We start from the raw sequence: 26,967 nt of genomic DNA, 5'->3' as shown, positions 1-26,967 counted from the left end.
CTGCATCAGCAGGCGGACTCTCAACCACTGCGCCACCAGGGAAGCCCTGGGTTGGGTTTTTAACTGCCAGTGGTAGAACTGAAAGAGGTCTTAGAGATCTCATAGTCCAACTGTCCTATTTTATTTTTTTAGAAAAGGAGACTGAGGTTCCGAGATGTGTATCAGCCCACATGTGCTCTGTGAGTGCGTGGGGAGAAGGCCCCCAACCAGGGCTCCTTCTCTGACCATGTGGCTCTGGGATTGGGACTGGCTGCAGCCAGGGAGCCCCGACCCCTCCTGAGGGTGTGCCTTTGTCTCCCAGGGTGACTCGGGGGGCCCCCTGGTCTGCGAGGAGCCCTCCGGAAGGTTCTTCCTGGCTGGCATTGTGAGCTGGGGAATTGGCTGTGCAGAAGCCCGGCGTCCGGGGGTGTATGCCCGAGTGACCAGGCTGCGTGACTGGATCCTGGAGGCCATTGCCGCTGCGAGCAAGCCTCTGGCCCCCACGGCGGCTCCTGCCCCAGCCATCCCCAGCACCGCCTGGCCCACCAGCCCCCAGAACCCGGTGGTCAACACACCCACCAAACCCACGGTGGCCCCCAGCGCCGTGCCTCTCGACTCAGCCACTGCTTCTAAGCCACAAGGTACTTTCTGGGGAGACAGCAGAAGTGGGTGTCCGCTCCGTGCGGGGTTGGGTGGATTGGTACTGGCTTTCTGAAGCTCTCTGTGGGGAAGAGATGGGTGATCGATTAGTGATGTCTGTCAAATGCCCAGGCAAAGGCTAGTGGTCATGATTCACATTTACTGCCTGATAACACCTACTGCCGGCCTGGAGGAGGGTGTACTCAGAATATCCTGAAGGGTCAGCAAGAGGCCAGTGACCATGACGATGGGGCCAGGGTGGGAGAGCGACTGACCTGGGGTTACCGCAGACACAAGCACCCACACGAAGCACACAAATTCTCCACCTGTCTCGACTTTGTGGTTTCCGAGGACCCAGGTCCAGTCACTGCCCGGATCTGATACTGATCCACCTTTGTGGTCCCACAGACCTGCGAGGCTCAAAGCCAGTCGAAACTCTGCCTCTTTTTTAATTTTTTTAACACAAAAATCTCCTTTATTCTTGGTTGCTCCTACTCAATCATTTAACAATTCAAGATTTATACTGTAATTAATAATGTGAAATTCTGACAGACAGTGGTATACAAAGTGGTATACAAAGTGGTATACAAAGATGTGCCCCCCATCTTTATTAAATATTTAAAAAGAGTAGGAAGAATAGTAAAGTACACTCCCATTAGAAAGAATACATGATTTATGTTGAGTACATACCAGTTTTTCAAAGTACTGTGTACCTGGCCAAAGATATACTGCTAAAGACACACATACACAGGGGTACACACACATGCATACAATCAAATAAACATCACACAACACATAATATAGAAAAAGTTATATGTTACAAAAATTTTTTTTTGATATATTGTTTTTGCCTATGAAAGTGAATATCAAATTAACTTTTTTTCATTTTTTCCTGCTTATTTTATTATTTATTTTTAAAAAAATTTTTTATTGGAGTGTAGTTGTTTAATTCTGCCTCATTTAAAGTCACCTGCACCCACCCTGCCCCCAACCCCGTAACAACCCGACTCTGCCTTTGTCCATAGCTGCCTGGGCTGTGGCCTGTCTGCCGCGCTGACACTGGTGGGGACAGGGCTGCTGTGATTTTATCTTCTTTTTCACCCATATCCCCCCAGCTGGGCTGCGGTACTTGTACTTGCTTAAAACTTTAGGGCTCCTTTAAGCCTCGATTTCTTCATGTGTGTGACGGGATGATTGTGCCCTGGCCCAGCCAGAGCCGAGAGGCTGTGCCCTGTGTCCCGAGGCCCCTCTGGAACCAGGGTGGTACTGCCGCCCGCCGAGCGGGCTGAGATGCGCGAGCCCTCCTGTCTCGTCCCCGCAGAGTGCGGGGCCAGGCCGGCGCTGGAGAAGCCCACCCGGATCGTGGGCGGGTTTGGGGCCGCCTCCGGGGAGGTGCCCTGGCAGGTCAGCCTGAAGGAGGGTTCCCGGCACTTCTGTGGAGCCACCGTGGTGGGGGACCGCTGGCTGTTGTCTGCCGCCCACTGCTTCAACCAGTAAGGCCCCCTCGGCTCCCCCGTCATCACCGGGTCCCCCCACCATCAAATCCCCGTGCATGCAGGGACCACTTAGGCCCCAGCAGGTGGCCAGGGTCACGTCCAGCTGCGGGGGGGTTAGGGGGCGGATGGGGGGCAGCGTGAAGTAGGGGACTCTGGGGAGTGGCTTCCAGGAGGATCCTGTCGAGCTGTTCTGTGAGGGACACAGAGGGGCCGAGTTGGGGGGCAGGCTCCTCCCCGCCACTCAAGGGCAGGTGGCATTGACCTCTGATTGTCACAAAGCCGTGGGGGTCTCTCATGCCTTCTTGTCCCAGAAGGAAATGAGGCCCGGGGGGGCTCCCTGCCTTGCCCACGGTCTCGTGGTGCCCTCCCCGGGACCTGGGTCCCGCAGCTCTGCCCGGTGCCATGGGGGCAGCAGGGAGTCTGAGCGGTCCCTTCCCGGCAGCACAAAGGTGGAGCTGGTGCGGGCCCACCTGGGCACTGCGTCCCTCTCGGGCGTCGGCGGGAGCCCCGTGAAGATGGGGCTCAGGCGGGCGGTGCTGCACCCCCAGTACAATCCCAGCATCCTGGACTTCGACGTGGCCGTGCTGGAGCTGGCCAGGCCCCTGGTCTTCAACAAGTACGTGCAGCCTGTCTGCCTGCCCCTGGCCATCCAGAAGTTCCCCGTGGGCCGCAAGTGCGTGATCTCTGGATGGGGCAACACGCAGGAGGGAAACGGTGAGCCTCCGCCCCCCCACTCCCGCCTGGGGCTCTGGTCCCACACCGCCCGCAAACCACTCACCTCTCCACTAACTCAGGGTCGCAAACTAGGCCCGTGGGCCCAGTGCGGCTGCTTTTTATAGATGGTTTTATTGGCACGCAGCCACACCCACTCACTTACTGATAGCCCCGGGCAGCTTTCCTGCTACAAAAGCAGAGCTGAGTGGTCCCAACAGGCTGTCTGGCCTGTAAAGCAGAACATATTTACTCTGTGGCCCTTTATGGAAAAAGTTTGGGGACCCTTGTGTTATATACCCTTCACAGGCCCCCCCAAGAGTTAATGCTTCCTTTGAAACCTCAGAGTAGCCCCCTTGCAGGTCACCCAAGGTGCTAGGGAATCCACTCAGGGACAGTGGTGAGATTCTAGGGTGGGACCCGCCTCCTTCTCACTGTGTGACTTTACATCGCTGCAAGGCCGTGGGCCTCCGGGCCTTGGCCTGTAGGACGGGGATGGCACCTCCCTCTGGGGTTGTGGTCAGAGTGAAGCCGGCTACTGAACAGTGGTCCCTGTGTAAGTGGCCCTGGGGGGTGGTCTCCTTGTCCTGGCAGCCACCAAGCCTGACCTCCTGCAGCGGGCATCCGTGGGCATCATAGACCAGAAGGCATGCAGTGCCCTCTACAACTTCTCGCTCACGGACAGGATGATCTGTGCGGGGTTCCTGGAGGGCAAGGTTGACTCCTGCCAGGTGAGTCCAGGAGGGACCCGGTTTAGAGAGATCGTGATACGTCCAAACAGAAGATGAGGCGGCAGTTTCAAAGTATGTGGTAGATCCACACAAGATATCTACACAGATTCTAAAAGCTGCCTCGTGTATGTTAACTGAAGAAAAGCTAATCACACATGAGTATGTATATGACCACCCTGTCACACTTGACACGTGGTTGACCCATTTTTAAGGGGAAACAAATCAGCTCCAGAACATAAAAAGAAGCTAGCTGAACCATGCTATCAAGGCCAGAGAAAGACACAGATAAAGAAATTCAGGGAGTTCCCTGGTGGTCCAGTGGTTAGGCTTGGCGCTTTCACTGCCGTAGCCTGGGTTCAATCCCTGGTTGGGGAACTAAGATCCCACAAGCCGCGTGACATGGCAAAAAAAAAAAATAAGTAAAAAAATTAAAAAAAAGGAAATGCATAGGCCAGTCTTACTTAGAAGCATAGATGAAAAAACCCTTAATAAAATATTAGCAAATTCAAGCCAGCAGGGTATGTATTACAAGGGAAATACATCACAACCAAAGTGAGTTGATGTCATAGAAAGTTTGGCTCCACACAAGACTATCCATTAATGCTATTCATTGCATTAGTACACTGAAGGGGAGAAACAGGATCATTGTCAAAATCACAGAAAAAAAGCATCTGATAATTTTTAACAACCTCTTTAATTAAAAAATTAAAAAAATTCTAACCCTATGATAGACATATAATGGAAACCTACAGCAAACATCATGCTTTTAAATTTTTCTTTATTTTACTTAAGTATAGTTTACTTACAATGTTGTGTTAGTTTCTGGTGTACAGCAGTGATTCAGTTATACGTCTGTATGTATATAAATATATATATTCTTTTCCATTACAGTTTATTTCAAGATATTGAATATAGTTCCTTGCGCTATACAGTAAAGCCTTGTTGTTTATTTTATATATAGTAGTGTGTATCTGTTAATCCCAAATGCCTAATTTATCCCTCCCCCCTCCCCTTCCCCTTTGGCAACCACAGGTCTGTTCTCTATGTCTGTGAGTCTGTTTCTGTTTCACAAATAAGTTAATTTGTGTCATATTTTTGATTCTACAGATAAGTGATATCATATGGTATTTGTCGTTCTCTTTCTGACTTACTTTGCTTAGTACGGTAATCTCCAGGTCCATCCATGTTTTTGCACATGGTGTCATTTCGTCCTTTTTTATGGCTGAGTAGTATTCCATTGTATACATGTACCACATCCTCTATATCCATTCCTCTGTCGATGGACACTTAACGTTGCTTCCATGTCTTGGCTACTGTAAATAGTGCTGCTGTGAATGTTGGGGGCCATATATCTTTTTGAATTAAATTTTTTGTATTTTGCAGATATATGCCCAGGAGTGAGACTGATGGATCATATGGCAACTTTATTTTTAGCTTTTTTGGGGGGCTGCACCACACAGCATGCGGGATCTTAGTTCCCCGACCAGGGATCAAACCCGTGCCCCCTGTAGTGGAAGCATGGAGTCCTAACCATTGGACCGCCAGGGAAGTCGCTACTTTTAGTTTTTTAAGGAACCTCCACACTGTTCTCCACAGTGGCTGCACCAACTTACATTCCCACCAACGGTGTAGGAGGGTTCCCTTCTCTCCACACCCTCTCCAGCATTTGTTATTTGTAGACTTTTTAATGATGGCCATTCTGACCAGCATGAGGTGGTACCTCATTGTAGTTTCGATTTGCATTTCTGTAATAATTAGTGATGTTGAGCATCTTTTCATGTGCCTGTTGGCCATCTGTTTGTCTTCTTTGGAGAAATGTCTATTTAGGTCTTCTGCCCGTTTTTCAATTGGATTGTTTGTTTTTTTGTTATTGAGTTGTATGAGCTGTTTCTATATTTTGGAGATTAAGCCCTTGTCGGTTGCATCATTTCAAGTATTTTCTCCCATTCTGTAGGTTGTCTTTTTGTTTTTGTTTTTTTTATGGTTTCTTTTGCTGTGCAAGCTTTTAAGTTTGATTAGGTCCCATTTGTTTATTTTTGCTTTTATTTCTATTGCCTTGGGAGACTAACCTAAGAAAACATTGGCACGATTTATGTTAGAGAATGTTTTGCCTATGGTCTCTCCTAGGTGTTTTATGGTGTCACGGCTTACATTTAAGTCTTTAAGCCATTCTGAGTTTATTTTTGTGCATGGCATGAGGGTGTGTTCTAACTTCACTGATTTACATGCGGCTGTCCTGCTTTCCCAACACCACTTGCTGAAGAGACTGTCTTTTTCCCATTGTATATTCTTGCCCAGGAGAGTTTTCTTTAGGGTTTTCTGCTGTTTCCAATGCAAAAGTAAGAGCAGTCTTGGCTCAGAGAGAGGTGACTTGCTCAAGGTCACGCAAGGTCTCACAGCCCCACATGGGTGTGAGGCCCGTCCTTCTGAGGTCCTGTGCGTGTCCAGCTCTGCTGAGGAGTTTCTCCCACTCGTGGCAGCATGGGAGCGCCTGGCAGTGCTTCTGTGGAGAGGGTGCCAGTATGGTCAGCCGGCCCTCTGTCCTTCCTTTTCAGGGTGACTCTGGGGGACCCCTGGCCTGTGAGGAGACGCCTGGCGTGTTCTACCTGGCGGGGATTGTGAGCTGGGGCATCGGCTGTGCTCAGGCCAAGAAGCCAGGCGTGTACACCCGCATCACCCGGCTGAAGGGCTGGATCCTCGCCATCATGTCCTCCCACTCCCTCTCCACGCCCCCGCCGCCCACGAGGACGCCCACCAGCAGTCACCCTGCCAGGACGACGGCTGGCCTCATGGTCCTGGGGGTCGTGGCCAGCAGACCCACCCCCTGGGCCACCAGCAGGGTGACCAGCCAACCTGCCAACAGGACCACCACCGCCATGACCACCACCACTAGGGGACAGACGCCACTTCCACATGCCACGGAGACCACCGTGGGCTCCCAGCTACCAGGTACCCAGAGAAACGGAGTGACGTGGCTGGGTGGCGGGAGTCCTGTGTCAGTTGCTAGGGCTGCCGTCACAGCGTCCCAGTCTGGGGGGTGGAGATGGAGGTGTCGGCAGGGCTGGAACCCTCTGAGGCCTCTCTCCTCGGTGTGAGGACGGCCATCTTCTCCCCACATCCTCATGTGGTCTCCCCGCTGTGGGTGTCTGTGTCCTAATTTCCTCTTATTATACGGACACCAGTCATGCTGGTTTAGGGCCACCCGAACAACTTCATTTTACTTTAATTGTCTCTTTAAAGGCCCCATCTCCAAAAGTCCCATCCTGAGGTTCTGGGGGTCAGGGCTTCCACTTATGAATTTTGGAGGGGACACAAGTCAGACCATCGTAGGCCCCGACGGCAGGGACCCAGCACTGACAGGGCAGATGCACATGTAACGGCTGGTCCCACAGGCCTAAGGGCGGGGTACAACAGGGCAGTAACTGGCTGACAGATGTGACAGAGAACATGGCCCTGAGCTTGTGTCTGGGATGTGAGCTTGTGTCTGGGATGTGGAGTTCATTTTTATAAAATATTAATCAGAACCATATGAAACTGCCAGATTTCTGGGTCAAAAATAAAGCCCCATCAAATGTAGGCAATTTCCTACGGCTCAAATAGATGCCGTCCACAGTGTCCCAGGCACCAAGCAAAGAATGGGGCCCGGCTTCTGTTCCGCGCCCTTCATTGCCCCCCACATTCACACAGAGGCTGGCCCAGTCAACCCAAGTCCCCAGACACAGACCTGCACCCACAAAGTCAGGGTTATGGGCTCGCTGCAGCAAGGCAGCGCACACCAAAGAACCAAGGGGTGGCTCACCAAACAGAGGGAGAGGCAGGCGCTGTGGGATCCAGGGCAGAAGGGGTGGAGGGGATGCTGAGGAAGCAGAGTTTGACCGGCTCAGAGAAAAGCAGACCACGTGCCAGGAGTCTGCACATGGTGCCTCTCCGGGGACCACAAGAAAGTCGAGTCCAGAGACCCCTCAGCTGAGGTGCTGGACTGGGCTGGAAATCAGGGCAGAGTCTCTGTGACTGAGATCCTCCAGGCTCAAGGGGACCTCGCTGCCCCTGCCCATCCAGCAGGGATGCTCAGAGGAGGCGGCGTGTTGATACTTTACGGCTGCAGCGTGTCCTTGGGAGAAATACTGGTTCTTGTTAACTCTGCAGCCGGCTGTCTCTGGGTCGGGCCTCCAGCCTGGTGATTCTTCCTTTTCCAGTAGCTACAGTTCTCAACGTGGGGGCCAGGAGGTGGAGGAGGGTTCCTGACATGGCACATATTGTTCCGTGCCTTCCCCGACCATGGAGGGCAGGGGAGGCGGCTGGCTGGTGGGAGACAGGGCTGGGGAGGGGGCACTGGCTGTAGAGCTGGAAAACAGCCTGTGGGAATTATCAGATGTGTACCTGAGCGCCCCCCCACCGGGTGCTGACGGCGGTCCCTGCAGCACTCCTCGGAGCTACTCATTTGGTCTTCCTACTCTTGTGTTCTGAGGGTGCACCCTGTGCTGCAGGTGGGGGAGGGTGTCTGTCACAGGACGGAGGGACTACCCTGGGAAGGACACTGGGTCACTAGACCCAGGTAAAGAGCCCCTGACAGGGCATCCCGGAAGACCAGCCAGTGCAGGAGCTGGTGAGACCAGGCGGGGCCTCCTGGCAAGCAGCTGGGGTGTGCAAAGGCCCTGGGGCAGCAGGGAACTGGGCTCCTAGGGGACTGAAAGAGGCCTGGGAGGAGTGGGGAGCGACAGGGGATGCTGGCCTGGCCCCCAGGTGAGGCCCCAAGGCTGAGGTTACAGGAACCAAACTTAAATGCATTATCTGAGAAAAGCCCAGAAGAGGCTCGTTTGTAGGACCAAGCGCCAGGCCCAGGGTCCCTGGGGGAAGGCGTTTTCCCGAGGTGGGTCCCCCACCCCACTCCCTGCTCCCAGGTGCCGCTACCCGGGGCTGCGCGCAAGGGCGGAGCTGGGCGGTCTGCATGGAGGAGGTGTGGTCTGACCACCGACCCACGCCCGCCTCTTCGACCCACGCCCGCCTCTTCCGCAGACTGCGGCCTGGCGCCGACAGCAGCGCTGACCAGGATCGTGGGCGGCAGCGCCGCGGGCCGCGGGGAGTGGCCGTGGCAGGTGAGCCTGTGGCTACGGCGGCGGGAGCACCGCTGCGGGGCCGTGCTGGTGGCCGAGAGGTGGCTGCTGTCGGCAGCGCACTGCTTTGACGTGTGAGTCCCACCCGCCCCGAATGGCCGGTGTCTGGGACCCAATCGTAGACCGAAAACTCAGGGTGTGGCGCCTCCACGCCTTTGCCTGGAAAGCCCTTTCCCGACACCTGCTGCCCCAGGCCGTACCCTCCTCCGCACAGCCCTCCCCTGGCCACACAAGGCAGCGGGGCGAAGTCCAGTCCCCAACCCCCACCAAACGGGGCGGCCCCAGGCCGGGTCTCCGGGCCCGCAGGACACCTCCATCCCTAGCCATCCTGCTCGGACTGGCACCACCCTAAAGGTCACCCAGTGGGGAGTCCCCTTCCTGGCAGGGTGTGCAGTAGGAGGACCAGGCCAGGGGCCCTGCCCTCCACGGCGAAACCCAGCTCAGGATGCGCCTCGCGGTGCCGAGCTCAAAGCGGGTGGGCAGGCGGGAGAGCCGTAATATTTGGTGGAAATGGACACAGCTTGTAGTGTCACCTCAGTGCCTGGGGGCCAGCTGGGCGCGGGGCCCCCCCTCGTCCTCCTCGCTGTTCTAGGACAAAGGGACGACTCAACCGAGGTCAAGTGCCCCATCTGAGGTTCCCCAGCCGACCGCGGACGCAGCCCCCGCGGGGCAGGGTGCCGGGGAGCCCCGGGCGAGCAGCGCCGGGGTGCAGGGACCCGGGCGGACGCTTGTCCCCGACGTCCCGCAGCTACGGGGACCCCAAGCAGTGGGCGGCCTTCCTGGGCACGCCGTTCCTGAGCGGCGCCGAGGGGCAGCTGGAGCGCGTGGTGCGCATCCACAAGCACCCTTTCTACAACCTCTACACGCTGGACTACGACGTGGCGCTGCTGGAGCTGGCGGGGCCCGTGCGCCGCAGCCGCCTGGTGCGGCCCATCTGCCTGCCCGAGCCCGCGCCCCGGCCCCCCGACGGCGCGCGCTGCGTCATCACCGGCTGGGGCTCCGTGCGTGAGGGAGGTAGGCGCGGATGGGCCCCCCGCCCCCCGAGGGTTAAGGGTCCGGGGGCGTCGGGAAGGACCCCGCCTGCGCCCCCATCGGGAGTCCCAACGGGGCAGGGCGGGCGCGGGCCCACCAGGTCCCGTCTCGCCCGCAGGCTCGATGGCGCGGCAGCTGCAGAAGGCGGCCGTGCGCCTCCTCAGCGAGCAGACGTGCCGCCGCTTCTACCCGGTGCAGATCAGCAGCCGCATGCTGTGCGCGGGCTTCCCGCAGGGCGGGGTGGACAGCTGCTCGGTGAGCACACTGTGCAACTGGACCGGGGCTCGGCGGGCCAGGCCCCACCCTGCGGTGTGCTTCCTCGGTTAGATCAAACAGGGCACCTTTTGGGTCTCCGAGTTTCCACTGGACAACCACTTCGTGGACACCCCTAAGAAGCCGGCGTTCCCCCCACCGCACCCTCCCCTGCCCCTCAGAGGGTCAGGAGCAGGCCGGGCAGAGGCTGTGGCCTGAGGCCCGGTTCTGCTCCTGGACCGCCAGGCGGGTGCCCACCACTGTCTGCCAGGCGGATGAACGCTCACCCGAGCACTGAACCAATTTCCCAGATAATACGAGTGAGGCTCACAGGGGAAGCCACTAGCTGGGGTCACAGGGGGAGCCCAGGTGAGACTCCCGTGGTGGCCCAGGAGCACACAGATCAGGCCAGCCCACCCTTGGCTGCTGCCGGGGAGGTGCTGCCTGCTCTGAGTGCCTTTCCTCTCTCCTCTCCTCAGGGTGACGCTGGGGGACCCCTGGCCTGCAGGGAGCCCTCTGGCCGGTGGGTGCTAACTGGGGTCACCAGCTGGGGTTACGGCTGTGGGCGACCCCAGTTCCCGGGCGTCTACACCCGGGTGGCTGCTGTGAGAGGTTGGATCGGGCAGAACATCCAAGAGTGACCGCCACACGGCTGCCCAGGCCTGGGACCGGCAACGTGAAGGTGGCAGACCAGCCGGCCACCCTTCCAGAGGAGGGGGTCCAGGTGGCAGGCGGGGGGTGGAGGGGTTGTGGGTAACTGGGGTGCAATCTAACTGCATATTTTGTTCCAATAAACACAGCCCCTCGTCTGCACCCCGCTGGCTCAGCCCTCCGTGTCACAGAAACGACAACTGCCTGCCCCTCAGCCAGGGCCCAGAGGTGGGAGGAAAGATGGGGGCGGGGAGGCCTTCCCAGAGAGGGCCACCCCCAGCCTTGGGCAGCCTCACCTTCGAGGCTCCCTTTTATGTGACTGACGCTCCCTGTCACCTGGGAACCTAGGAGTGCTCAGGAAAGAAGGGGAGGGGGGCGCTGAGGCTCAGTCCCCACAGAGGCCCCTACAGGGGAGACGCACAGGGTTCTCTCCACCGCACTCAGCATCTATTTGTGTGACCCCAGGAGGTCACGGTTCAGAAGGGGTGTGGCCACAACTCCCAGGTCCAAAGCCGGATGCTATGCCCAGGGAATTAGGTTGATCGCCCCGAGCGTGTTGCCAGAGCTGCTCCAGGTCTTTGCTCAACTCTCCAGCTCCGGCCCTTAGGAGCATCCTTGCTCACGACCCTCCGACCCCCCCACCTTTAGCGGGAGTGAACACAATCTTTTTAAGTTAAAGGGTCCAGAGCTACACACACACACACAAAGAAAAAAACCAAATGGAACCACTGGGACCAAGATGGCGACAAATCTGACCTCCAACAGAATCAAGTCTCGTTATACGCTGATTTGACTACATTAGCATATTAAATGACACACCCACCGGCAGCCAGGACCAGGTATTAAGGATCAAAAACAGGATAAAAAGCGGGTGACCCCCCCACTCCCTCCAAAAAGTCCTGCCCCTCCCCCGCAGACTACTACATATGGGTCCCCATCATTAGCCTCACTCCTCCTCCCTTTAAAATTAAATCCCCCTCGCCAGGTGGGCGAGAAGTTCGTCTGTGAACTTAGCTCCCGCTTCTCCAGCCTTTGGCCACTGAATAAAACTTGTGCATCTCAGCTTCTGATTCCTATTCACCCACTACCGAACTCGAATGGAAAAAGGACCCCACCCCCACCCCGAGGCAGCCAGCCTTGGCCAGGCGAGCGGGGTCCATACGATTTAATGCGGCAACAAATTTTGGTGCCCAACGTGGAGCCCATTCCGTCCTGTAACTCAGGGCTGAACTCACTGACCCAGGGCTGACAAGGCCAGCTAAATAACTGGGCAGTGTGCCCCAATTCTGAACCTCTGGGCCAGTGAGGACTACTGAATTTAGTCTGAGATCTAAAAGCAGCCAAGGATCAAGTGGAGTGCTCCCCAGGTAAAGGCCCCCCGCGCAGCGTATCTACAGCAAGGACGCTTGCTACAGACTGGGGCAGTGCCCAGGGGACACCTGACACGGGGTGGGCGCTGACCCCGCTCCGGCCGAGGTTTGGCTGTGAGGGTTGGCAAGTGAAGGGAAAGGATCCTGGTCGTCTCGTGGGAGACAGACCTCAGTCTAGAGGACTGGACTGGGCAGTTGGTCATCTAAATAGAGCCAACCCCCTGGCAAGGGGAGAGGCAAGATCGCACAATTGGTTGCCCAGTTGGACTGGTTCCCAGCAAGGGGACGGGACTGAACAGGAAGCCCTCCAGAGGCCACGGCGTGGCAAGAACGCCTCCTTGTTTCATATGTGTGTGATGTGAGCCCTAGTCTCTGTTCTTGGCGCGGGGAAGCGTCAGGCTCTGATCCGTGTGGCCTCGCCTGTCCTAACGCTCTTGGAAGTAGACATGCCGCAACCATAGGTACAGGCTGAGCGCTTACAGGCCACTAGGGCGCTCACCACCAAACAGACTCTCGTGAAAGGGTGCGTTGGTCGTGGACCAGGGTAGGTGAGCACCAGGCCCACTGCCGACTGGAAGCACGCAGTAGAACGCTCAGCCCCACCCGCTGCAGAGTTCCCACCTCTAGGCTCTACTCGGAAACCCAAGAGCGCATCTTGTGTTGGTTCCTCTTGCCCTAACTGGCCATCCCGGGCAGGCTCCACGTCTCTCTCAGGCAGGTCTCTCCCCGCTACCCTCCATCGCAGGTCCCTAGGGATCCCTTCTCTGAGACACAAACCCTTTAAAAATCTTGCTTTGCCAGATTTCAGGAAAACCACTTTGCCTGGCTGGGGAAGGAAGAGGACCTCCACGTTGTCCAAAGGCCTTGGGTCCTTGTAGCTGAGAGTAGAGAAAATTGGATACATACCAGATGGGCATTCGGCCTCCCTGCCTGGTTACCTGTCACCGAGCAGGGACAGGCCCTCTTTGAACAGACCTCCTTGCCTGCCAGGGGGGCCCTGCGGGCAATTCGCCTGATTGGAGAGAGAACCCTTATCTCCTACTCCGCCTTCACCCTATCTCCAGAGACCGGTGGCTGAAAGCACCCACCTACACTGAGTATCTCCTACAGCCCCACAATGGGTCTGGGAATGTCAAGTCGCTGAATTAAAAGGGGGCTTTATAACCAAGGCCCTCTCAGACAGCGCCTCCCCTTCCAGCCCCTATGCAGACTGGTTCAGGTTTCAGTTAGAGCACCAAGACCTCTTGGTGTGGGATCCATACTCTTATCAACCCTGGAACTCCCTTCTCCCCACAGCACTTTTCAGAATGCAAATAGTGGACTTCCCTGGTGGCGCAGTGGTTAAGAATCCGCCTGCCAAGGCAGGGGACACGGGTTCAATCCCTGGTCCGGGGGGATCCCACATGCCGCGGAGCAACTAAACCCGTGCACCACAACTACCGAGCCTGCGCTCTAGAGCCCGTGAGCCACAACTACTGAGCCCATGTGCCATAACTACTGAAGCCCGTGCACGTAGAGCCCGTGCTCTGCAACAAGAGAAGCCACTGCAATAAGCCCACTCACCGCAACTAGAGAAAGCCCAGGCACAGCAACGAAGACCCAACACAACCAAAAAAAAAAAAAAAAAAAAAAAAAAAACCAAAATGCGAGGTTACTTCTAATCTCTCTCCAGGTATTGGAGTCTCAGCCTGAGGGTCCTCACATGACCTCCTCCCTCCACCAAGGGCAGCTACTCCCCTTCTGACAGTTCACCTGAGACTCCTGAGTCATCTACCCCTACCTCTCCTGGTTCCCTGATGCCTTCTACTCCCCCCAATCCACCCCCCACTACCTGCTGCCCCCTCCCCGACTCTCCCACCTCCATCTCTCCACAGCTCCCTCGGGGACCAGTCCACTGCACACCCGTAGCCGCGTTCAGTACCAGCCCTTTGGAATCAGTGGGCTATTCCCCCTTCAGGATGTCCCCAGAGGAGGGGGCAGTCTGATCATATGTACGTACCCTTGTCTTCCCAGATCTACATAACTGGAAGGATAGATCCAAGGGTTTGAAGGATACCCCGAGGGGGTCCTTAATTTAGTCCAGGGAATATTCACACCCACTTCCCCACTTGGCGGCTGTCCAAACCCTCCTGAACATCTTATTCTCCGGGGAAGAAAAGGCACCGATTATAACTAGTGCAAGGGAGGAAGCTGATGAGACCCATCAAAATAATGCAGGACAGGGCTTCCCTGGTGGCCCAGTGGTTGAGAGTCCGCCTGCCGATGCAGGGGACACGGGTTCGTGCCCCGGTCTGGGAAGATCCCACATGCTGCGGAGCGGCTGGGCCTGTGAGCCACGGCCGCTGAGCCTGTGCGTCCGGAGCCTGTGCTCCGCCACGGGAGAGGCCACAACAGTGAGAGGGCCGCGTACCGCAAAATAAATAAATAAATAAATAAAATAATAATAATAATGCAAGACACGCTCTACACCAGCCTGGAGTCCAAGCCGTTCCCAGCACGGACCCTGGGTGGGGCTGCCGAGAGGAAAACGGCCGGCAGCACCTCACGCGTTTCAGGGGTGTGACTGTGAAGGGCATTCATTTGGCGAAAAAGAAACCCATAAAGGGACTAGGGTTCAGGGATCATCCGGGGCAGAAGAGAGACCCCCCGGCTTTCCTGGAACGCCTCAGGAGTGCCGGCGTGTACACGGATGTGAGCCTGGGGTCAGGGGCAGGGCAGGCCGTTCTCAAGGCCCATTCCACTTCCCAGAGCGCCCAGACACGAGGAGAAAATGACAGAAGTTGGAGACAGGGCCCCCAGACCCACTTCCCAGGGCTGGAGCCAGCATTTCGGGACTTCAACGACCGGGATCTGCGGGCGGATGCCAAGGAAGACAGACGAGCAGAACCAACTGCCAGTATTCTGGCTTCCATGACTCAGGGTCAACCAGCCGGCCAGTGACGATGCTCCCCCTCTCCCCACCACCGAAGGGACCCTGTGGCATCGATGAGTCGCCAGGGTTTCGAAGACCACACCCACAGTGGAGAGCAGGGCTCAAAGCCAATCAGGGTGCACAGTGCCTGGAGCAGAGCCACTGGAAGGGGGCGCCCCAAAGGTCTCGGAAGGAAGCCAAGGGAACCACGGTGCCCCGGCCCACCCTCGCTGGTCCCACACATGGAAGAAGAGGAGGGCTGAAGGGGCCCAGGGGCTCCCTGAAGGAGCCTCGGCTGACCCTGACCGTCGGGGGTAGAACGGTTGACATTCTAGTCACACACGGGCTACCTACTCAGTCCTGAACACCCAACAAAGCAGGATGACCAAAGAAAACTGTACAAGGATGGGAGTGGAAGGGGAGTCACAGGAATGTAATTTTATAGAGCTCTTTTTTTTTTTTTTTTGCGGTACGCAGGCCTCTCACTGTTGTGGCCTCTCCCGTTGTGGAGCACAGGCTCCGGACACGCAGGCTCAGCAGCCATGGCTCAGGGACCCAGCCACTCCGCGACACGTGGGATCCTCCCAGACCGGGGCATGAACCCGTGTCCCCTGCATCGGCAGGCGGACTCTCAACCACTGCGCCACCAGGGAAGTCCAGAGCTCTTTTGAGTGTGGTTTGGAAGAGAGAATGTTATCTCACTTTTCTATGTCCCGGAACACCCAATTCCTCTAATAGGAAGAGACCAACTATACAGATTGGCAGCTACGCTTTATCTGAGACAAAAACCTTACCACTGAAACACCTAAGACCCCCTTCCGTTCTGGAGCCCTAGTGCGACTGCCCTCGGCCAAAAATAATGGCCCAGGGATATCCCTGGTGGCCCAGGGGGTAAGGCTCCACGCTCCAATGCAGGGGGCCTGGGTTCCATCCCTGGCCGAGGAACTAAGATCCCACGTGCCATGGGGCAACAAAGCCCCTGCGCTGCAACTACTGAGCCCATGCGCCACCATGAAAGATCCCGCGTGCCGCAAGGAGGATTCTGTGTGCCACAACTAAGACCCGGTGCAGCCAAATTAATTAATTAATTAAATATTTTTTTAAATGGCCCAATTATCCTTAAGGGGGTTAATCCCTCTGTAGGGTCCTGCAACACTGTGGGCAGAGCCAGGAGGGCACCGCCGGTCCTAATCAAGCTGCGACCCAGCCACAATCACCCAGAGCAACACCGCTTAAGCAAAGAAGCCCTGGTGGGCACAAAGCCCACTCAAGCAAGGGCTTCTCAGACCCTGCCAGTGCCCCGGCAACCCTTCTATTCTGCCAGTAAAGGAGCCGAATGGGAGATACCAGTTCAGGACCCCTGGGCCATAAATGAAGCTACGGAGGAGATTCACCCTGTGGTGCGAAAGCCGTGCACATTACTCTACCCTAAACCCTGAGAGGACCTGGTACTCTGTTAGACTAACAGATGCCTTCTTTGTGTGCCCCTAACCCGAAAATCTCATTAAGATTTTGCAATCGAAAGGCAGGAACCCCGAGAGCACGAGGAAACAACTCTGCTGGGTGGTTCTGCCCTGAAGATCGCGGTGAGTTAGAACAGGGAACTATACTTCAGCATGCAGACGACAATCCAATCACCAGCCCCACCAAAGAGCCTTCCGACTGTAACACAGCTAACGCCTTCAATCATCTGGCGGAGAGAGGACAGGACGTTTCAAAGGAAAAAGCCCAGCTCCCCCTCCAGCGGGTAGAACACTTAAGATTTATAGTAGAAAAGGGGCACAGGGCGCCATCTAAGGAGAGGAAGGGGCTGATGTGCCAGACGGCAGGCACCCCTAGTAAGGGAAAGCAGCTCCAGGGTTTCCTGGGGATGCTTGTATAGGGATTCCCAACTTTGGCTTAATTGCTAAGCCCTTGTGTGAACAATTAAAAGGGAAGAACCTTGACTTTTGGAATGGACCCCCAATTGTGACCGGGCACTCCTGGAACTGAAAAGCCGTCTCGTGAGAGCCAGCCCCGCCTTCCCCACCTGAGCCATCCCCTCCCTCCCCTCCATCTATATGTACATGAGAGAGGAGGAACTGCCCCGGGGAGCTTTCACAAAACTGGGACCTCTGACTTGGGGTCGTAGCTAAAGGGTGTCCCCCGTGCTTACGGGCTGGAGCTGGTAATTCTCAGCTCTTCAGAGAGGCTGACAAATTAACCTCTGGACAGGCCCTGCCCATCTGGTACTCCCACCACCTCCAGCCCCTCATAACCCTGCAAGTCCCAGCCGCACTTCTAGACAACACGTCCGTGACTGAGGCCCTGTAGTGTCCTCACCCTGCCCCCCTGCCACCTCAGCCAGGCTCCAGATTCACCCGTGGTCGTGAGAAAGCTATGGAACAGGGTTACCCCCGTCGGCCTGACCTGAAGAGCTCCCCTAAAGAGAATGCAGACTCAGAGTGGCTCTCCCACGGGAGGAGCTTTATGAAAGACGGGACACGAAAGGCAGGGCATGGTGGCCCAGGTGGTTTCCGTCGCTCAAGGGGTGCAGGCTAAAGCTCTGCCCTCTGGCCGTTCTGCTCAGAGGCCCCGTTAACTGCCCGGATTAACTGTCCTAATCGGGGCACTAGAGCCGGGGAAAGGAAAGCTGGCAATACCTACACGCTCATGGGGCCATGTGGAGGGGGAGGGGAACGCGGACCTCAGGGAACAAAGAGATTAAGAATGAGAGAGAAATGATGTAGCTGCTGGAGACTACACTCCTGCCTGCGGAAGCAGCAGGCATCCACCGCAGAAGCCATCAAAGGAGAGAAGCAGAAAAAAAAAAAAAAAAAAGAGAAGCAGGAATTGTAAGAGGAAATAAGAGGGCAGACAGGGCAGTTAAACAAGCAGCAGAGGGTGGGGAAAGAGTTCCGAGGCCGCTCCTGCTGGGTCCCCCAGACGCTAACTCCCATCCACCCGCCAAAAAAAAGGGAAAAGGCTTTGGGATGGGGCTATCTTAAAAGCCCAGAATAGGGCTTCCCTGGTGGAGCAGTGGTTGAGAGTCCGCCTGCCGATGCAGGGGACGCGGGTTCGTGCCCCGGTCCGGGAAGATCCCACATGCCATGGCCGCTGAGCCTGGGCATCCGGAGCCTGGGCGTCCGGAGCCTGTGCTCCGCAACGGGAGAGGCCACAACAGTGAGTCCCGCGTACCGCCGAGGAAAAAAAAAAAGCCCAGGATGCCCAGGGTGACAGTTCCTACGGTCGGCTTCTGCACTGCAGGTCACCAGGGAAGCTGGCCCGAGCACACGTTATGGGCAGGAGGCCTGTATCAATGGCTCATCAAGTCCATGACTACCCCCAATCTCCGCCATCTCCTTAAACAGGGGGATGAAGCGTGCCCTATCTGCCTCCGGAATAAGCCCAACATTTACACCCGCCACTGGGGTCAAGGCAGCAACTACCACCCAATATGAAGGCACATGTCCAGGTCAAGACTGGCAAGCTGATTTTATAGTAATGCCCCAGGCACAAGGAAATTTCAGATTTCTGCCGGCTGTGACTGCCACCTTCTCCGACTGGATGGAGGCGTTTCCCACCTGAACCAAGACTGCCTTAGAGGTCTCCTAGGCCCTGCTCAAGGAAATAATCCCTCGGTTTGGGCTCCCCAAGTCCATCCAGAGTGACAGTGGGCCCGCCTTTGTTTCCCAAATTACTAAGGGACTCTCTAGAGCTCTAGGAATTACATGGGGTTTATACTCCACTTGGACACCACCATCCTCAGGAAAAGTAGAACAAATCAAACCCTCAAAAGAAACTTAGAGATGAGGGGAAGATGGCGGAAGAGTAAGACACGGAGATCACCTTCCTCCCCACAGATACACCAGAAATACATCTACAGGTGGAACATCTCCTACAGAACACCTACTGAACGCTGGCAGAAGACCTCAGACCTCCCAAAAGGCAAGAAACTCCCCACGTACCTGGGTGGGGCAAAAGAAAAAAGAATAAACAGACAAAAGGATAGGGACGGGACCTGCACCAGTGGGAGGGAGCCGTGAAGGAGGAAAGGTTTCCACACACTAGGAGCCCCCTTCGCGGGCGGAGACTGCAGGTAGAGGAGAGGGGAGCTTCGGAGCCGCGGAGGAGAGCGCAGCCACAGGGGTGCGGAGGGCAAAGCGAGGATCGGTGCCGACCGGCACTCACCAGCCAGAGAGGCTTGTCTGCTCACCCGCTGGGGCGGGCGGGGCTGGGAGCTGAGGCTCGGGCTTCGGTCGGAGCGCAGGGAGAGGACTGGGGTTGGCGGCGTGAACACAGCCTGAAGGGGCTAGTGCGCCACGGCTGGCCGGAAGCGAGTCCGGGAAAAAGTCTGGAGCTGCCAAAGAGGCAAGAGACTTTTTCTTCTCTCTGTGTTTCATGGTGCGCGAGGAGAGGGGATTAAGAGCGCTGCTTAAAGGAGCTCCAGAGACAGGCGCGAGTCACGGCTGAAAGCGCGGACCCCAGAGACAGGCGTGGGACGCTGGGACTGCTGCTGCCGCCGCCAAGAGGCCTGTGTTCAAGCGCAGGTCACTATCCACACCTCCCTTCCGGGAGCCTGTGCAGTCCACCACTGCCGGGGTCCCGGGATCCAGGGACAGCTTCCCCGGGAGAGCGGGAGAGCGCACGGCGCGCCTCGGGCTGGTGCAACTTCACAACGGCCCTCTGCCCAGCACGCTCGCCCCACCTCCGTGCCCCTCCCTCCCCACGGGCCTAAGTGAGCCAGAGTCCCCCAAGCAGCTGCTCCTTTAACTCCGTCCTGTCTGAGCGAAGAACAGACGCCCTCCGGCGACCTACACGCAGAGGCGGGGCCAAATCCAAAGCTGAGCCCCGGGAGCTGTGCGAACAAAGAAGAGAAAAGGAAATCTCTCCCAGCAGCCTCAGGAGCAGCGGATTAAATCTCCACAATCAACTTGATGTACTCTGCATCTGTGGAATACCTGAAGAGACAATGAATCATCCCAAATTGAGGAGGTGGACCATGAGAGCAAGATTTATGATTTTTTCCCCCTTTTCTTCTTTTTGTGACTGTGTATGTGTATGCTTCTGTGTGAGATTTTGTCTGTATAGCTTTGCTTCCACCATTTGTCCTAGGGTTCTATCCGCCCGTTTTTTTTTTTTCCTTAATAATTATTTTTTATTTTAATAACTTTATCTTATTTTACTTTATCTTCTCTTTTTTTCCTTCCTTCCCTTCCTTCCTTTCTTTCCTTCCTTCCTTCTTTCTACTTCTACTAATTTTTTCTTTCTACTTTTTCTCCCTTTTATTCTGAGCTGTGTGGATGAAAGGCTCTTGGTGCTGCAGCCAGGAGTCAGCGCTGTGCCTCTGAGGTGGGAGAGCCAACTTCAGGACACTGTCCACAAGAGACCTCCCAGCTCCATGTAATATCAAACAGCAAAAATCTCCCAGAGATCTCCATCTCAACACCAGCACCCAGCTTCACTCAACGACCAGCAAGCTACAGTGCTGGACACCCTATGCCAAACAACTAGCAAGACAGGAACACAACGCCACCCATTAGCAGAGAGGATGCCTAAAATCATAATAGGTCCACAGACACCCCAAAACACACCACAAGACGTGGACCTGCCCACCAGAAAGACAAGATCCAGCCTCATCCACCAGAACACAGGCACTAGTCCCCTCCACCAGGAAGCCTACACAACCCACTGAACCAACCTTAGCCACTGGGGACAGACACCAAAAACAATGGAAACAACAAACCTGCAGCCTGCAAAAAGGAGACTCCAAACACACTAAGTTAAGCAAAATGAGAAGACAGAAAAAAACACAGCAGATGAGCAAGATAAAAACCCACCAGACCTAACAAATGAAGAGAAAATAGGCAGTCTACCTGAAAAAGAATTCAGAATAAAGATAGTAAAGAAGATCCAAAATCTTGGAAATAGAATAGACAAAATTCAAGAAACATTTAACAAGGACCTAGAAAAACTAAAGATGAAACAAGCAACAACGAACAACACAATAAATGAAAATTTATTAAAAATACTCTAGATGGGATCAATGGCAGAATAACTGAGGCAGAAGAACGGATAAGTGACCTGGAAGATAAAATAGTGGAAATAACTACTGCAGAGCAGAATAAAGAAAAAAGAATGAAAAGAACTGAGGACAGTCTCAGAGACCTCTGGGACAACATTAAATGCACCAACATTCGAATTATAGGGGTTCCAGAAGAAGAAGAGAAAAAGAAAGGGACTGAGAAGATATTTGAAGAGATTATAGTTGAAAACATCCCTAATATGGGAAAGGAAAGAGTTAATCAAGTCCAGGAAGCACAGAGAGTCCCACACAGGATAAATCCAAGGAGAAACATGCCAAGACACATATTAATCGAACTGTCAAAAATTAAATACAAAGAAAACATATTAAAAGCAGCAAGGGAAAAACAACAAATAACACACAAGGGAATCCCCAAAACGTTAACAGCTGATCTTTCAGCAGAAACTCTGCAAGCCAGAAGGGAGTGGCAGGACATATTTAAAGTGATGAAGGAGAAAAACCTGCAACCAAGATTACTCTATCCAGCAAGGATCTCATTCAGATTTGATGGAGAAATTAAAACCTTTACAGACAAGCAAAAGCTGAGAGTTCAGCACCACCAAACCAGCTTTACAACAAATGCTAAAGGAACTTCTCTAGGTAAGAAACACAAGAGAAGGAAAAGACCTACAATAACAAACCCAAAACAATTAAGAAAATGGGAATAGGAACATACATATCGATAATTACCTTAAGTGTAAATGGACTAAATGCTCCCACCAAAAGACACAGATTGTCTGAATGGATACAAAAACAAGACCCATATATATGCTGTCTACAAGAAACCACTTCAGACCTAGAGACACATACAGACTGAAAGTAAGGGGATGGAAAAAGATACTCCATGCAAATGGAAACCAAAAGAAAGCTGGAGTAGCAATTTTCATATCAGATAAAATAGACTTTAAAATAAAGACTATTAGAAGAGACAAAGAAGGACACTACATAATGATCAAGGGATCATTCCAAGAAGAAGATATAACAATTGTAAATACTTATGCACCCAACATAGCAGCACCTCAATACATAAGGCAAATGCTAACAGCCATAAAAGGAGAAATCGACAGTAACACACTCATAGTAGGGGACTTTAACACCCCACTTTCACCAATGGACAGATCATCCAAAATGAAAATAAATAAGGAAACACAAGCTTTAAATGATACATTAAACAAGACGGACTCAATTGATATTTATAGGACATTCCATCCAAAAACAACAGAATACACATTTTTCTCAAGTGCTCATGGAACATTCTCCAGGATAGATCATATCTTGGGTCATAAATCAAGCCTTGGTAAATTTAAGAAAATTGAAATTGTATCAAGTATCTTTTCCAACCACAACGCTATGAGACTAGATATCAATTACAGGAAAAGATCTGTAAAAAACACAAACACGTGGAGGCTAAACAATACACTACTTAATAACGAAGTGATCACTGAAGAAATCAAAGAGGAAATTAAAAAAATACCTAGAAACAAATGACAATGGAGACACGACGACCCAAAACCTATGGGATGCAGCAAAAGCAGTTCTAAGAGGGAAGTTTATAGCAATACAATCCTACCTTAAGGAACAGGAAACATCTCGAATAAACAACCTAACCTTGCACCTAAAGCAATTAGAGAAAGAACAAAAAACCCCCAAAGTTAGCAGAAGGAAAGAAATCATAAAAATCAGATCAGAAATAAATGAAAAAGAAATGAAGGAAACGATAGCAAAAATCAATAAAACTAAAAGCTGGTTCTTTGAGAAGATAAAATTGATAAACCATTAGCCAGACTCATCAAGAAAAAAAGGGAGAAGACTCAAATCAATAGAATTAGAAATGAAAAAGGAGAAGTAACAACTGACACTGCAGAAATACAAAAGATCATGAGAGATTACTACAAGCAACTCTATGCCAATAAAATGGACAACCTGGAAGAAATGGACAAATCCTTAGAAATGCACAACCTGCCAAGACTGAATCAGGAAGAAATAGAAAATAGGAACAGACCAATCACAAGCACTGAAATTGAAACTGTGATAAAAAATCTTCCAACAAACAAAAGCCCAGGACCAGATGGCTTCACAGGCGAATTCTACCAAACATTTAGAGAAGAGCTAACACCTATCCTTCCCAAACTCTTCCAAAATATAGCAGAGGTAGGAACACTCCCAAACACATTCTATGAGGCCACCATCACCCTGATACCAAAACCAGACAAGGATGTCACAAAGAAAGGAAACTACAGGGCAATATCACTGATGAACATAGATGCAAAAATCCTCAACAAAATACTAGCAAACAGAATCCAACAACACATTAAAAGGATCATACACCATGATCAAGTGGGGTTTATTCCAGGAATGCAAGGATTCTTCAATATATGCAAATCAATCAACGTGATACACCATATTAACAAACTGAAGAAGAAAAACCATATGATCATCTCAATAGATGCAGAGAAAGCTATCGACAAAATTCAACACCCATTTATGATAAAAACCCTGCAGAAAGTAGGCATAGAGGGAACTTTCCTCAACATAATAAAGGCCATACATGACAAACCCACAGCCAACATTGTCCTCAGTGGTGAAAAACTGAAAGCATTTCCACTGAGATCAGGAACAAGACAAGGTTGCCCACTCTCACCACTCTTATTCAACATAGTTTTGGAAGTTTTAGCCACAGCAATCAGAGAAGAAAAGGAAATAAAAGGAGTCCAAATCGGAAAAGAAGAAGTAAAGCTGTCACTGTTTGCAGATGACATGATACTATACATACAGAATCCTAAAGATGCTACCAGAAAACTACTAGAGCTAATCAATGAATTTGGTAAAGTAGCAGGATACAAAATTAATGCACAGAAATCTCTGGCATTCCTATACACTAATGATGAAAAATCTGAAAGTGAAATCAAGAAAACACTCCCATTTACCATTGCAACAAAAAGAATAAAATATCTAGGAATAAACCTACCCAAGGAGACAAAAGACTTGTATGCAGAAAATTATAAGACACTGATGAAAGAAATTAAAGATGATACAAATAGATGGAGAGATATACCATGTTCTTGGATTGGAAGAATCAACATTGTGAAAATGACTCTACTATCCAAAGCAATCTACAGATTCAATGCAATCCCTATCAAACTACCAATGGCATTTTCCACAGAACCAGAACAAAAAATTTCACAATTTGTATGGAAACACAAAAGACCCCGAATAGCCAAAGCAATCTTGAGAACGAAAAATGGAGCTGGAGGAATCAGGCTTCCTGACTTCAGACTATACTACAAAACTACAATAATCAAAAGTATGGTACTGGCACAAAAACAGAAAGATAGATCAATGGAACAGGATAGAAAGCCCAGAGATAAACCCACACACATATGGTCACCTTATCTTTGATAAAGGAGGCAGGAATGTACAGTGGAGAAAGGACAGCCTCTTCAGTAAGTGGTGCTGGAAAAACTGGACAGGTACATGTCAAAGTATGAGATTAGATCACTCCCTAACACCATACACAAAAATAAGCTCAAAATGGATTAAAGACCTAAATGTAGGGCCATAAACTATCAAACTCTTAGAGGAAAACATAGGCAGAACACTCTATGACATAAATCACAGCAAGATCCTTTTTGACCCACCTCCCAGAGAAATGGAAATAAAAACAAAAACACATGGGACCTAATGAAACTTCAAAGCTTTTGCACAGCAAAGGAAACCATAAACAAGACCAAAAGACAACCCTCAGAATGGGAGAAAATATTTGCAAATGAAGCAACTGACAAAGGATTAATCTCCAAAATTTATAAGCAGCTCATGCAGCTCAATAACAAAAAAACAAACAACCCAATCCAAAAATGGGCAGAAGACCTAAACAGACATTTCTCCAAAGAAGATATACAGACTGCCAACACATAAAGAACGCTCAACATCATTAATCATTAGAGAAATGCAAATCAAAACTACAATGAGATATCATCTCACACCAGTCAGAATGGCCATCATCAAAACATCTAGGGCCTCCCTGGTGGCGCAGTGGTTGAGAGTCCGCCTGCCGATGCAGGGGATACGGGTTCGTGCCCCGGTCTGGGGGGATCCCATATGCCGCGGAGCGGCTGGGCCCGTGAGCCATGGCCGCTGGGCCTGCGCGTCCGGAGCCTGTGCTCCGCGGCGGGAGAGGCCACAACAGTGAGAGGCCCGCATACCGCAAAAAGAAAAAAAAAAAAAAAATCTAGAAACAAATGCTGGAGAGGGTGTGGAGAAGAGGGAACACTCTTGCACTGCTGGTGGGAATGTGAATTGGTACAGCCACTATGGAGAACAGTATGGAGGTTCCTTAAAAACCTACAAATAGAACTACCATATGACCTAGCAATCCCACTACTGGGCATATACCCTGAGAAAACCATAATTCAAAAAGAGTCATGTACCACAATGTTCATTGCAGCTCTATTTACAATAGCCCAGAGATGGAAACAACCTAAGTGTCCATCATCGGATGAATGGATAGATATGGCACATATATACAGTGAAATATTACTCGGCTATAAAAAGAAACGAAATTGAGCTATTTGTAATGAGGTGGATAGACCTAGAGTCTGTCATACAGAGTGAAGTAACTCAGAAAGACAAAGACAAATACCGTATGCTAACATATATATATAGAATTTAAGAAAACAAAATGTCATGAAGAACCTAGGGGTAAGACAGGAATAAAGACACAGACCTACTAGAGAATGAACTTGAGGATATGTGGAGGGGGAAGGGTAAGCCATGACAAAGTGAGAGAGTGGCATGGACATATATACACTACCAAACGTAAAAAAGATAGCTAGTGGGAAGCAGCCGCATAGCACAGGGAGATCAGCTCGGTGCTTTGTGACCACCTAGAGGGGTGGGATAGGGAGGGTGGGAGGGAGGGAGACACCAGAGGGAAGAGATATGGGAACATATGTATAACTGATTCACTTTGTTATAAAGCAGAAACTAACACACTATTGTAAAGCAATTATACTCCAATAAAAAATTTAAAAAAAAAGGAACTTAGAGAAACTAGGTCCAGACACTTATCAACCCTGGATGTCCCTTCTCCCCACAGCACCTTTCAGAATGCAAATAGCGGACTTCCCTGGTGGCGCAGTGGTTAAGAACCCGCCTGCCAATGCAGGGGACACGGGTTTGAGCCCCGGTCAGGGAAGATGCCACATGCCGCGGAGCAACTAAGCCCATGCGCCACAACTACTGAGCCCGCGCTCTAGAGCCCAAGAGCCACAACTACTGAGCCCACGTGCCACAACTACTGAAGCCTACACGCCTGGAGCCCGTGCTCTGCAACAAGAGAAGCCACTGCAATGAGAAGCCCGCACACCGCAACGAAGAGCAGCCCCCGCTCGCCAGAACTAGAGAAAGCCTGCACGCAGCAACGAAGACCCAACTCAGCCCCAAATAAATAAATTTATAAAATTATTTAAAAAAAAAAAGAATGCAAAGAGACCTCAAAGGAAAGCTCAGGTTGAGTCCATATGAGCTCATGTACCGGAGGCCCATTCCTGAAGGACCTGGCTCCAAGACCAACCTGAGGGATTTGGAGCGACTGAAATATGCCTTATAGAAAGGGGAAATAAGCAAAGCTTTACACGCCTACAGGGATCCGGAACTGCCTTCCCTTTCTGACATCACTTTCCATCCTTTCTCCCCTGGGGATTGGGTTTATTTGAGAACCCAGAAGGCTGGAAAACCACAAGACCAGTTAGACCCCAAGTAGACAGGACCTTAGCTAGTAATCTTGACCACTCAGACTGCCTGACAATTACACGGCACAGCCCCGTGGACCCACCATACCAGAGTGAAGGCAGCACCCATACCTGAGGAAGGAGTTACTGAGCCCCCCACTCCATACACCTGTGAACCTGTTATAGCCCTTAAGTTACCTTTCAAAAGGAAGAACTTACTGATAGATAAGTAATGTGGTGAACAGGCTTAGCAGTTGGCTAAGCCTGTCCCTTGTAACTGTCCACGTG

The 26,967-nt window shown here is 52.3% G+C and overlaps 1 protein-coding gene across 1 annotated transcript in view; it reads left to right on the top strand.

Annotated features, from left to right (window-relative positions):
• Positions 1–13,122, top strand: part of TMPRSS9 (transmembrane serine protease 9) — a gene marked incomplete at its 5' end in the record, with an annotated part of 32,763 nt that extends 19,641 nt beyond the window's left edge. Inside the window, 9 exons of the mRNA XM_082620776.1 lie at positions 302–620; positions 1,940–2,111; positions 2,557–2,828; positions 3,420–3,556; positions 6,112–6,505; positions 8,573–8,744; positions 9,419–9,684; positions 9,821–9,957; positions 10,434–13,122. Coding sequence (XP_082476902.1) covers positions 302–620; positions 1,940–2,111; positions 2,557–2,828; positions 3,420–3,556; positions 6,112–6,505; positions 8,573–8,744; positions 9,419–9,684; positions 9,821–9,957; positions 10,434–10,595 — 2,031 coding nt within the window. The 3' untranslated portion in view covers positions 10,596–13,122. The remainder of the gene's footprint in view (positions 1–301; positions 621–1,939; positions 2,112–2,556; positions 2,829–3,419; positions 3,557–6,111; positions 6,506–8,572; positions 8,745–9,418; positions 9,685–9,820; positions 9,958–10,433) is intronic.
• Between the last annotated feature and the right edge of the window lie 13,845 nt (positions 13,123–26,967).

This window comes from Mesoplodon mirus (assembly GCF_964341445.2).
Source record: "Mesoplodon mirus genome assembly, chromosome: 5".
NCBI classification, from domain to species: Eukaryota; Metazoa; Chordata; class Mammalia; order Artiodactyla; family Ziphiidae; genus Mesoplodon; species Mesoplodon mirus.
Note: the sequence above shows the minus strand (reverse complement) of the source record. Positions and strands in the feature narration are given on the sequence as shown.